Source organism: Plecotus auritus (assembly GCF_963455305.1).
Source record: "Plecotus auritus genome assembly, chromosome: 9".
Classification (NCBI taxonomy): domain Eukaryota; kingdom Metazoa; phylum Chordata; class Mammalia; order Chiroptera; family Vespertilionidae; genus Plecotus; species Plecotus auritus.
The window spans coordinates 149,855,511-149,866,737 of NC_137783.1; the positions used below are offsets into that span (position 1 = coordinate 149,855,511).

Genomic DNA, 11,227 nt, shown 5'->3' on the forward strand with positions numbered 1-11,227 from the left:
AACCACCTGGTGACGGGACTTTTATTCCATTTAACAGCTGAGGAAACGGAAACTCCAAGAGTGGAAAAGGGCAGAGCTGGGCCAAGACCAGGGCTGTCTGACCCCCTCCACCACCACTTCTGAGTTCTCCTTGGGGTTGTGCCTGTTGCTCATCTCTCTTCCAGAGTCTGAGATTCCCTGCTAGACCTGGGACCAGAATGTTCCCATCTGGTTCCCAATCGGATCAAGAAAGAAAACCACTGGGAAGAGTTGGATTCCTAGTGCTGTGTGTGTGTGTGTGTGTGTGTGTGTGTGTGTGTGTAGGAGTCGCCATGCTTCCATACCCCCCAGCATCCCCAGCTGGGCTCCCCTACTCTGGCAGTGTGATGCTCTGGAAGCAAGAAGCAAGACTGCTCACATCCCCCTCTCACCACTCCTGGGGGCCCTCTCAACAGCCCCAGGTCTGGGCTCTGGGGCTCCACCTGGCTGTGTGGCCTGGGGCAGGTCCCTCCCCTAGGAATCTGCACTCCCTAGGTAGCCCTCTTCCACTGGGATGATGTCCAGCCAGGCTCGTATTCAGAGCCTCTTCTTCCGGTTTTCTGTCTCCAGAACCTCTGTCTACCTGTCCTAGCTCACTCCCCGGTTGGCGACCGCTGCCCTAGAAATAGTCTGGGGGCACTGAGCAGCACCCCAAGCTTGTCTTGGCTCTCGGGGAGAGGTGGCTTTCAGGGATCCGATTCAGACTTGGCCTCCATGGCAACCACAGCCCACCAGGCCCCAGTCCAATGTCCCCACCCCTCATTCCTCTTTTCTGCCCCCTCCACACCCGGCCCATTTTTCCTGCCGCACCTGTGCCCCTGCTGTTCCCCTTACCTGGGCTGCCCTCCCCATGGCTCCCCCCGCCTCCCGCCCAGTCCAAGGAAAGCAGCTCAGTGTAATGGAGAAGAGGCAGGCCTGCGTCCAGGCAGGCAGCCATGGACGGGAATCTGACTTGGCCACTTCCTAGCAGTGGGACTTGGAGCACGCACCTTAATCTGCCCATAAATAGAAATGGTAACACCTCCCTCCCTGGGTTCCTATGAGGATTAAATAACCAAACCTCTGAGAAGCAGAGCCCGATGCCTGGTGAGTGCTCAATGAACATAGTTATTATTATCATTAGCACAGTGCGGGGCACAAGTGGGCATTCGGGAACGGTAGCCCTTATATCACAGCCAAAGCTCTGGAACTGCGAGTCCTCTCTCCTCTCTCGGCTCCTGACTGTCCGCAAACGAGGTTCCGAATCCTCCATCCAGCATCTTCCCTCTCAGCACAGCCCCACCCTCCTGCCCCCCTGGAGCCCCTGCTCCAGCCACTCTGCACCCCACTCAGTTCCTGCTTCCTTACCTCGGAGCCCGTGTTCCACTTCTCCCTCCTGCCGAGGGCACCCTCCCCTTCCTGTGGGGGGTCCTTAAGCTCCTATGCCACCTCCTCTGTGGCCCTCCCTCACTTTTCCACCTGCCAGTGAGACCCGCGCCGCAGCCCCTGGTAACTCTCTGACCCGGGCACGCAGGAAGCCATGCTGTCATTCGGCAATGCGCTCTGTCGTCCACTGGGCTGTGAACTCCACCAGGCAGGGAGCCAGGTCTGATTGTCTTTGTGTCCCCAGAACCCACCTGGCATGGAGTCCAGCCCACAGTGGTATCAGCAGATGCTGGTCCCAGCCTGCCGCCGCCTGTAACTCCGTCAGGGGCTGGAGGCACTGCACACATGCGGGACACGTGGGGTTGGTGAGGGCAGCGGAGCAGCAAGGTTTATAGAACCCAGGGCAGCAGCAGGGCGAATATCTGAAGCTGGGTCAGCAGGCTCCGGGCACAGCCAGCCTCAACTGGGGGTCAGGGGCCCAGGGCCCTTTCACTCCCCCAGGGGCACAGTGTAGGCGGCATGATGTGAGACACCCCAGGAAGGGCCAGGGATGGGGGTGGGCTTTTCTTCCATCAGGCCAGGACAGAGCTGGTGCTGAGGACCCCATCATTCTGGCTGGAGTACGGGCCTCAGGAACACCTTTGGGTCCAAAGGGGAGGGGCACCGCCCATCCAATGCGTCCACGTGGTGAGGCTAGGTGCCAGCAGGTAGAGTCCCACATGCAGAGCTCCCTCTAGGCTGCAGGAGGTGGGGGAGCTGGGTGGGCAGGTGGGCGAGGCAGCAGGGGGTCCCGGGAGCCTAGTCCAGCGGTCCCTGGAAAATGAGGCGGACACAGCCATGCTCGCCGGTGAGCCAGGCCCCACAAAAGGGACAGGCAGCGTGGAAAGCGTGAGTGCCGTGGGGCAGTGGTGTCTGGGCCCAGTAGCGGGCAGTCTTCTCAGAGCAGACATGGCCGCAGGGTGCAAAGGCATGGCTGGGTGGTCCAGGGTCCAGACAGAGGCCAGCCTCCTGGCCAAGCCACAGGGGCACGTAGGGCCCCACAAGACGGCAGAGAGGACACTCGCGTTCCTGGGGACCCCGCTCTCGCCGACAGCCCCAGCCGTGGTAGCCGTGGACATGGCCGCAACGAACGTAGACCCAAGGCTGCTGCTTGTCGGGGGCTGTGCGGCCCCGGGCTGGGCTGGGGAAGGCCAGGGTGCTGAGGCCCACGGGGCACTGGGGCCGCGCTGCGTTGGCTTCCTGCCGCTGGGCCTCCAGCTGCTTCAGCGTGGGTGCCCGCAGCAGCCCCGCCGGCGTGCGCCACAGCAGCGTGGCCCCACACAGGTCGATGAGGGAGCCGTCCTGCAGCACATTGGATTCGTTTTCCACCTGTCAGGGGAGCAGAAGGGCCTTATTGCCCAAGAGGCCCCCAGGCCCCTACCATCGGGCAGCCATCTCCCCAGACTAGCCCCCCATCCATCCCACGGAACCTCCCTGGAGAGGGCGCCCTGGACTGTCAGAGCCGGCTGGGGGGAGGGCGTGTGGCTGGGACAGAGAAGGGGAGGGTTGGGGCAAAGGAGGGGGGAGGCACAAGAAGCCACGTGGGAGGGCCGGCAGGTGCTCCCAGGCACACAGGGTCCCTCACTCAACAGAGCGTGGGCCTTGGTTACCTCATCCGTCAAATCAGGAGGTCTGGACCCACCTGGAGCTTTCCCAGGCTCTCCCCTAGTGGCAGAGGCAGGAAACTTGTATCCGGAACACTGGGGACTGAGCCCACAGCAGCTGTCCCGAAGGCTGTGGTTAAAGCGCGGACTCTAGAGCTAGACTGCCTGGGTGTGAGTTCTGGCCTCCCCAGTTACTAAATCTGTGTCCCCGGTCGAGTAACTCGACCTTTCAGTGTCTTCATTTCCTTATCCTCCAGACGGATTCCACTTTCCTGTATGTCAAGTGGTTCGCATGAGCCCATCAATGTAAACTGGCACGCGCCCGGAACTTAGTGTATGCTAGTGTAACATTCACGTGCGTAATTTTTAAAAATAATGTTTCCCCAAACCTCCCAGTAGAAGTGATGCTCTGGAAAGATAAGCCACGTTGTTCCTTGAGGTTTTGCATCTCCTTGCCTGACACATGCATACCCAGAAAGCTCTGCGTTGCCCATTTGAGGAACTTGGCCACGTGGCCTTGGGCAAGCTCCTACCTCCGTCTCAGACCCTCTCCCAGCTCCTAACATTAGTTTTCTATCGGGACCGCGTGGAGCATTCACTGTGACCTGCGTCAGAACTACTCCACAGGCTCTCCCGCGGGGAGAGGATAATAAAGCTAAGCCCGTCTGAATGTGACAGACACGTTACAAACTGCCAACACTTTAGACTATAAACTGCTCACACATGGGCCAAGTGTCACTCTCCTAAGAGCGTGTGATTTTTTTCAGCTGCGGGCATCCTCGAAGCCATTTGGTACTGCATGGTGTGTTGGTGTGTGCTCCACTTCCTGTCACCCCTTGGACCTCCCACAAGGGTGGTACTTGGGGACGTTAGTCTGGTCCCCTCTGTGCAGCAAGCGGCACGTGGAGCCTGTTGGGGCTCCCTTGTGCAGGAGGACCGGAGACCACCGCCTGGCTTGGGCAGGGAGACAGGCAGATTTGGAGATCCCAGGAAGGATGACTGCGGGGGAGGGAGGGATGGGGCAGACCACCTACCAGCTTCCCCCGCTGCTGTGCCGAGCGGCTGTCCCTCAGAGTATAGACGTTCCCACAGACTGAGATCTCCCGCCAGACACCTGGGGCCGAGTCCTCAGAGAAGCCGCCCGCTGGGTGCATCACCAGGACCCCATTGGTGGTTAAGCCGTCCATCAGGCCATCGGGGGTCCGCCATTTGGCTGCCCGCTCCTGGGACCACACGTGGGATCAGACCACACCCCTCAAGTGGCCCCCAGCAGGTCATGAGCCAGGGGGGCTGTCCCTCTATCCTCAAGGTCACAGGTAGCACAGAGGGGACTAAAGTTGGCGCTGCCTGACCTTGGACGTCATCTGACCTCTCTGAACCTCACTTTGCTCATTTGTTAAGTGGGGTGCTAATCCCTGCATAGGTCATAGTTATGATTACTGAGGGCTGGTCCATCACCCCAGGATGCTGCCCCTCCCCAGCCTACCCCGCAGCTCACTCTCAGATGAAGCGCTGGTCCCTGCCTGGGGCTCACTCACTCCAAGGAAGATGTTGCTGGAGGCATCGAAGCCAGCGGCATAGATGCGGGCAGTATAGGGCGGCCGGCGGTCACAGAGGATGCGGCAGGCATAGCGGGAGATGGTGCTCTGGGGAGAGGGGCCCTCAGCCACCCCTCCTCCAGGAGACGTGTCTGTTACCACAAAGTCGATCATGTTCTCTGTGGAGCGGCCGATCTGTGAGGAAGGGGAAGGCAAGCACAGGGATGCTGTGTGTACAGGTCAATCCCCTGAGCTTCCCACCCCCGGGGTTCCTGGTAGCTGCTCTGCATGTAGAGTCACCAAATAATGAGGGGGCAGCACCATCTCAAGTCCCCAGGGAGCTCCAAGTTCAGTTGCCAAGTTCTAGAACTTCTCCCTCACCTCCCCCAAAGTTCTGGGGAGCACCCCACTCAATAAAAACTAGTCGATTTGCTGACTGAACAGTGAAAGGGTGATACCCATGGTCTGGAAGTACTCACATATTAGCAGCAACTAGTGAATTTTTAGTGTTTATTATATGCCAGGCTCCTTGCTAAGCGTTTTCTGTGTGATATCTCAGTTCATCTTCCCAATAACTCCATGGGTGGGTATTCTGGGCCTCACCTGAGTGATGAGGCAAGCAAGGACTGGAGCGATTAGGTGACTCTTTCTCAAAGCCACCAAGCTAATAAGCAATGGAGCTGGGATCTGAACCAGGTGGTGTGACTCACACGGCACTCTGAACCCCTAAACTGTGTCCTCCCACAGCTGGGGAGTCCGGTCTTGGGTTTGAATCTTGATACAGCTACTACCTGCTGTGGGCCCTTGCTGGGATGTCCTGCTTCCTCATCTGAAGAGTGGTCGACTGCACTAACGCCCCCAAAGCACCTTCCCCAGGGCCTCCGGTCCTCCAGCCTCACCCTGGAAGGTCTGTAGAGCTGAGCATTGAGGCTGATGGCCGGGAGGCGTGAGGAAGGGCCCAAGCATACCTGGAACATGTCTGTGTCACTGTCATGTGTGTATTCGACTATGACCGAATGGCTCCGGGACAGTGTGTACGAGATGCTGTGCTGGCCCCGGTTACTGAGTGCCTGGTGGGGAGAAAGAAGAAGTTACTTCTCAGGGCACGTAGCCATGAGAAGGGTGAGCCTTTGAACTAGAAGCTGGAGGCCGGGGCCAGCGGCCACTCCCGGGGAAGGGTGGTTCTATCCTTTGCAGAGGTGTGCGGCGCAGCCAGTACTTCACGCAGGTTACCTTTGCTCGCTCCAGCCACCCCAACAAGGAGACATGGTTATCATTCCCATTGTACAGCTGGGGGAACAGCAGCTCAGAGAGGAGAAGAAATTGGCTTAGTCATGGAGCTGGAAACAGCAGAGCCCCAATTCTAACCCAAAGGCTTTTCCTTTGTCATTGCTGTGTGACTCTCATGTCCCCTCTCTGACCCCGGGCTGCCTCTAAAATTAGCCCTAGCTGGTTTGGCTCAGTGAATAGAGCGTTGGCCTGTGGACTGAAGGATTCCCGTTTCGACTCCAGTCAAGGGCACATGCCCAGGTTGCAGGCTCGATCCCCAGTGATTGGGGTGGGGGGGCATGCAGGAGGCAGCCGATCAATGATTCTCTCTCATCATTGATGTTTCTGTCTCCCTCTCCCTTCCCCTCTGAAATAAAAAATATATATATTAAAAATAAAATAAAATGATGCTACCCAGCTGGCGTGGCTCTGTGGTTGAGTGTTGACCTATGAACTCGGAAGTCACGGCTCGATTCCCAGTCAGGGCACATGCCCAGGTTGCGGGGTAGATCCTCAGTGTGGGGCAAGCAGGAGGCACTCGATCAGTGATTCTCTCTCATCATTGATGTTTCTCTCTCTCCCTCTCTCTTCCTCTCTGAAATCAATACAAATATTAAATAAATAAATAATGCTGATAACTGTCCAGTGGATGGCATCTGGTGGTCAAGGAAATGCTTTGCAAACTGGAAAGGACTGTGCACACTGCAAAGACGCCCATTTCTCTGGCAGCCCAGCAGGCAATGAGTAAAGATACAGTGAGCTCCCGGGCTCCGGTGGGGTGGGGGCAGAAAGGGCAGGACCACTACCCGGGTCTGCTGGGATAAGCTGCTTGCCTTGGAGATAAGCGGCGTGGAGATATGGTGCATGACGTCTGGCTTCACTCCGTTGGCATGTGGCCTGCGGTTCAGTGCCAGGCGGCTTCGCCGGCGGCCCTTGTCCCCACTTGATAGACACCCATTGTAGCTGTGGATATGGGGAGTTAAGAAAAGGTTGCAGGGAGAGAGATACAAGTGAGCCTTTGAGAGACTAGTAGGAACTGCCAACTTCTGGGCAGATCCCACCTTAATAAACAAACCCTAGAACCACCTGAAACCAGAAGACCCTACTTATCAAAGTGGTGCCTTTCGGGAGTGGAATGGGTCAGAACATCTTCAAAGGATTTTTCATTAAATTAACCAGGGGTTCCTGGCCCCCTACGCCGTGCCTGGCCAGATGCTGGGCACTGGGGTGGCATAGGTGATGAACCACAGGTCCGTTCTATGCCCTAGTGGTGGGGGAGGGGGATCCTCAGCTTTTCAAGGAACCTGGGTGCCACCTGCCATGACCCAGGCACAAGTCAAGTGCACCACAAGCCCAGAGGCAGGAGAAGGGAATTCTGGCCCCAGGATCACATTTCTAGGAGAGAGAACACCTCTCCTGGGCCTTGAAGAACTGGAAAGGAGTCACCTTTAGCAAACTGCCATTTATTACACCATAGTGCTACTGGAAACCAGAATGAAAGGAAAAAATAGACCCACAATGCCACGACCTCCATATATCCATTCACATCAAATTTCTACCTTCCTTTCCAGCTCTTGTCCGGAGGGAATGATGTGGAAAGCAAGGATGGGGTGAGTCACAGACTTGATTGCTGCCGTGTACTGGAGCCTCCCATGTTCCTGGTGCTTCATTAATTACTTAATGGAACCTGTGCAATGTCCTGCCAAGCAGGTATCTTTCTTCCCATTTTACAAATGAGGAAAATTGAGGCTCAGGGAGGTAAAATGACTTGCCTGCTGTCCCAGGCTAATAAGAGAAAAAGTCTGTCTGACTCCAGCCTTTCCTGCAGAAGCCCTTTTAGAGGTAAGGCTCACCGTCAGCAATGGCCCCGAGGCTGGCAAAGCTTGATGAGATCAGGGCATGGTGACTCGGGTGGTGAAGTGCAACAGGAGAAGATGAGGATTGTGGAAGGGCCCAGAAAACCAGGCTGAGGAGTCTGGACTTTATTCTGTAAGCAGTGGGGAGCAATGGATGGTTTGACAGGATGAAGAGCTGCCAAATACAGCCAAGGACCACTTGATCAGAATCTTCTAGGAGCTTGTTAAAATACAGAATCCCTGGCCCTACCCATAGAGATGGTGATTCTGTAGGCTTGGGATGGGCCTGTCACTGGCCACTTCCAATGTGTTCTCCAGGTGGCTTAGAGGTACAGCCAGTGTGGGCTTCAATGCTTGGCATTGAACCACCAGCTGTCAAGAGGACCTGACCCTAGGTCTGCGCTCTCCCCCATCACTAGCCTCACCTTCATCTGCAAAGACAGCCCTGACTTTGGAACAACAAGCAGCTGCTATTCTAAGGCAAACACCCACCCCTGAGCGGGCACCACTCTTACCCTTGTAAGCTCTTTCCACATATGGGGTGGGGCAGTTCAGGACACAGGCTGGGGCTCAGAAGGGCCTAGCTGAAATCCTGGCTTGTGACCTCTGTAAAATGGGGCTAATTTATCAGGACCTACCTGTGGGTTCATTGTGAGAACTAAACGAGATAAAGTATTTAAAAATGCTTGGCACAGAGTTTGGCATATATACATCAGACCCTTAATAAATGTTAGCTATTATTATTTTTAAAAGCACATGGGCCTGGCCAGTGTGGCTCAATGGTTGAGTGTTGACCTATGAACCAGGAGGTCACGGTTTGATTTCTGGTCAGGGCGCATGCCCAGGTTCCGGGCTCCATCCTCAGGAGGGGGCATGCAGGAGACAGCGGATCAGTGTTTCTCTCTCATCATTGATGTTTCTATCTCTCTCCCTCTCCCTTCCTCTCTGAAATCAATAAAAAAAAATTTTTTTTCTTAAAGCACATGGCATGTGTAGGTCAACAAACAGTAGCCAATATTATTTCTACAAAATCATCATAATGATAACATAGCTTCTTGAATATTTTCTTCAGGGCAGATGGCAGAGAGAAAGGCAAAAGGAAGTATTCATGGGGGGAAAAGAGGGATCTGTGTCTGGGGGGAAAGCAAAGTGGTGTTGCAGGGATCCTGATCAGACAGAGACCAGGAAGTCTACCCAGCCACCAACTCACATCACTTCCTCTCTTCGGGCCTGTTTTCCCCTCTGAGGCATGAAAATCAGCTGTGGCTTAGTGAAAGTGCACTAGCCCTAGAGTAAGAAAGACCTGGATCCAAATCCCAGCCCTGCCACTTACCAGCTGTGTGCCCTTGGGCCAGTCACTTCCCCTCTCTGAGCCTCGGTTTCCTCACCTCCTTCCTCACAGCATCTTTGTGAAGATTGAAATGAAATAATGTCCATGAAAGGGCTTGGCACAGGCCTGCCTCCCAGAACACTCGATACGTGCCAGGCACTGTTCTATGTGCTTTACAGAAATCACCGTATTCATTCCTTCCAACAACCCTCTGAGGTATTATCATCATCCCTATTTGTAAAAGGGGAAAACGGAGGCAGAGGGAAGTTAAACAACTTGCAGAGGCAGGATTTGAACCAAGCAATTTTGACAGAGAACCAGAGTTCTTCACCTCAAACCACTCACAAGGTGCTTTATGAAAGGCAGCTGTGTTACTTTTTCTGATCAGAAACAGGTGGGTAGTTAAGTGTTGTCTTCGTAATTTATGAAAAATGGGAAGATAAAATAACGATTATGAGTTAAGTGGGTTTGGTCAACTCTGTCTCTCAGCTGGGAAGGTGAGGAAGGACAAATAGCAGAAGGTCACAGATGGGGAGGACGGGGCCCCTTGGTTTGGTTGCCCTGCAGGGAGCCTGGTGCCCCGCCCCACCTGGACCAGGGACGCTCACCCCAGGACGATGAGTTCGCCATACTTGATGGGCTCTTCGCCTGGCTGCACATCTTCACCAGAAGAGAGGATGCAAGAGCCCTGGCTCCCAGGGTGCTGGAGGTCTGAGGTTCGGGGGGACCCCACATCGGGGTTTCCTTCTAGCACCATTCTGGGCAAAATGGGAGAGGAGAAAAAGAATTTTGTAGCCTCCCATCCCATCCCCGCTCAATGCCAGCTCTGGCCTGCTGCAGGGCCACCTAGGCTAACGCCAGAATGACCTTTCACCGCCTCTGTTGCTATGGCAACCACTTCACCTCTGCCTCTCCTAAACTGCCCTGGGTTGCTGGGATACCAGGGAAGGGAGTTGATAGGTGGAATGAAACCAAGAGGGAGAAGCCCCACGGAAGATCAGAAAATTTGGTGGGGTCAGAGGGATGAACTAACCTGGGATGGCCAGAGGCTTCTTTTTGGCCAGGACCACAGTCTGGGATGTTTTTGGAAGAAGGGTACCCCAGGAGGTGGGGGTCCTTAACTCCTCATCTTAGACTCAGTTCCTGGGTTTAGCTCTCAGCCCCAGGACCTTCCTTCTGTCAGGTTATTGGAATCTGTGCTTTTTAATCTTTCCGCCTCTTTGCAGGTCTGGCCTCTGTCTGTCTGCTTTCTCAATGACTCTTCGTCCTCCCCGCCTCTGTCCTTTTCGCCATCTCCCTTCCCACCTTCTTCCCCATCTCCGCCTGTTTGTCCACCTCCACTTCCCTATCCATCTGCCTCAGTCTGTCCATCTTGGCCTCGCCCTCCGGCCAGGCCTCTGGACCCATCCCGGGTGCGCGCCCCCTTCCTCCCTCAGGTGTCTGTCTGCAGTCCCCGGGCTGTCTGGGTCTCTGGAGGCCTGTGGGGGCGGTGCTCCCCCCTCCAGCTACGGCTGCAGCAGAGCCCATCTCCGCAGGAAGCCTGTTTGGAAAACATACCCACGCAGAAGGGGCTGCGCCGGGGCAGGCCCGCGCCCCGCACCCGGGCCAGGCACAATGACGGCCCAGCGCATACGCAGATACACACCGGGGCCCCTCCACACAAACACGCGCGTGCACGCACAGTCCCGCACACCCCAAGCCCCGCAAGCAGAACCAGGACGGGCGCACAGCCAACCCTGGTCCCGCGACAGCAGGCGCGAGCGCCCAAACAGCCACAGGCGCTCGCCCTTGGACCCACTCCCCCTGCCACCCCCAGACATGCAAACACGCCCCCTGCACCCGCCAGGGCCCGCCCGGCGCAGCCCCCGCCCCCTCCGCCCAGGCGTCCTCACCTGGCCGCGCTTAGGGATCCGCTCTGCGCCGATCCCACCGCACCTCGACTCTGCTCGGCCCCGGGGCCGCTGCGGCGGGATGGGCCCGGCCCGCGGCGGCTCCGCGCTGCCTCGTCACGGGGACACCCGGGGCCGAGGGAGGGGGACCAGCGCGAACCTCCACGCTCCACCTCCCGTCCCGATGCCCCGCCCCTGACCCGCCTCCAGGAGAGCCCCGCCCACTCTAGACTCCGCCCCTTGCGGCGAAGTTTAGCCCTAATAACCTGAGCCCCGCCCCTTCTTGGAAGACCACGCCCCTCTCTGACCCCGCCCTCGG

The 11,227-nt window shown here is 56.6% G+C and overlaps 1 protein-coding gene across 8 annotated transcripts; it reads right to left on the reverse strand.

Moving 5' to 3' along the window:
- PELI3 (pellino E3 ubiquitin protein ligase family member 3) lies at positions 1 to 11,076 on the reverse strand. Of its 8 annotated transcripts, none has more exons than XM_080687225.1 (8): positions 10,912 to 11,076; positions 9,628 to 9,777; positions 9,023 to 9,094; positions 6,667 to 6,796; positions 5,533 to 5,634; positions 4,565 to 4,759; positions 4,061 to 4,249; positions 1 to 2,751 (listed from the first exon to the last, which is right to left on the reverse strand). In XM_080687225.1, the coding sequence occupies exons 2-8, from the start codon at positions 9,774 to 9,776 to the stop codon at positions 2,182 to 2,184; spliced, it is 1,407 nt and encodes a 468-aa protein (XP_080543351.1). In that variant the 5' UTR covers position 9,777; positions 10,912 to 11,076; the 3' UTR covers positions 1 to 2,181. The 8 variants fall into 8 exon arrangements, with proteins under 8 accessions (XP_080543351.1, XP_080543349.1, XP_080543352.1 ...); XM_080687223.1 differs by lacking the exon at positions 10,912 to 11,076 and adding an exon at positions 10,577 to 10,663; XM_080687226.1 differs by lacking the exon at positions 9,023 to 9,094 and having other exon boundaries at positions 10,912 to 11,046.
- Between the last annotated feature and the right edge of the window lie 151 nt (positions 11,077 to 11,227).

What these genes read in the sequence shown, in the direction of transcription:
- PELI3 (XM_080687223.1), bottom strand. Translation starts at nt 10,650, where the DNA reads ATGCGCTGGGCCGTCATTGTGCCTGGCCCGGGTGCGGGGCGCGGGCCT. An exon ending in GCGCAGCCCCTTCTGCGTGG is followed by an intron (nt 9,778 to 10,576) that starts GTATGTTTTCCA and finishes CATTTTGCCCAG; the next exon opens with AATGGTGCTAGAAGGAAACC. An exon ending in CACAGCAGCGGGGGAAGCTG is followed by an intron (nt 2,752 to 4,060) that starts GTAGGTGGTCTG and finishes CTCCCCTGACAG; the next exon opens with GTGGAAAACGAATCCAATGT.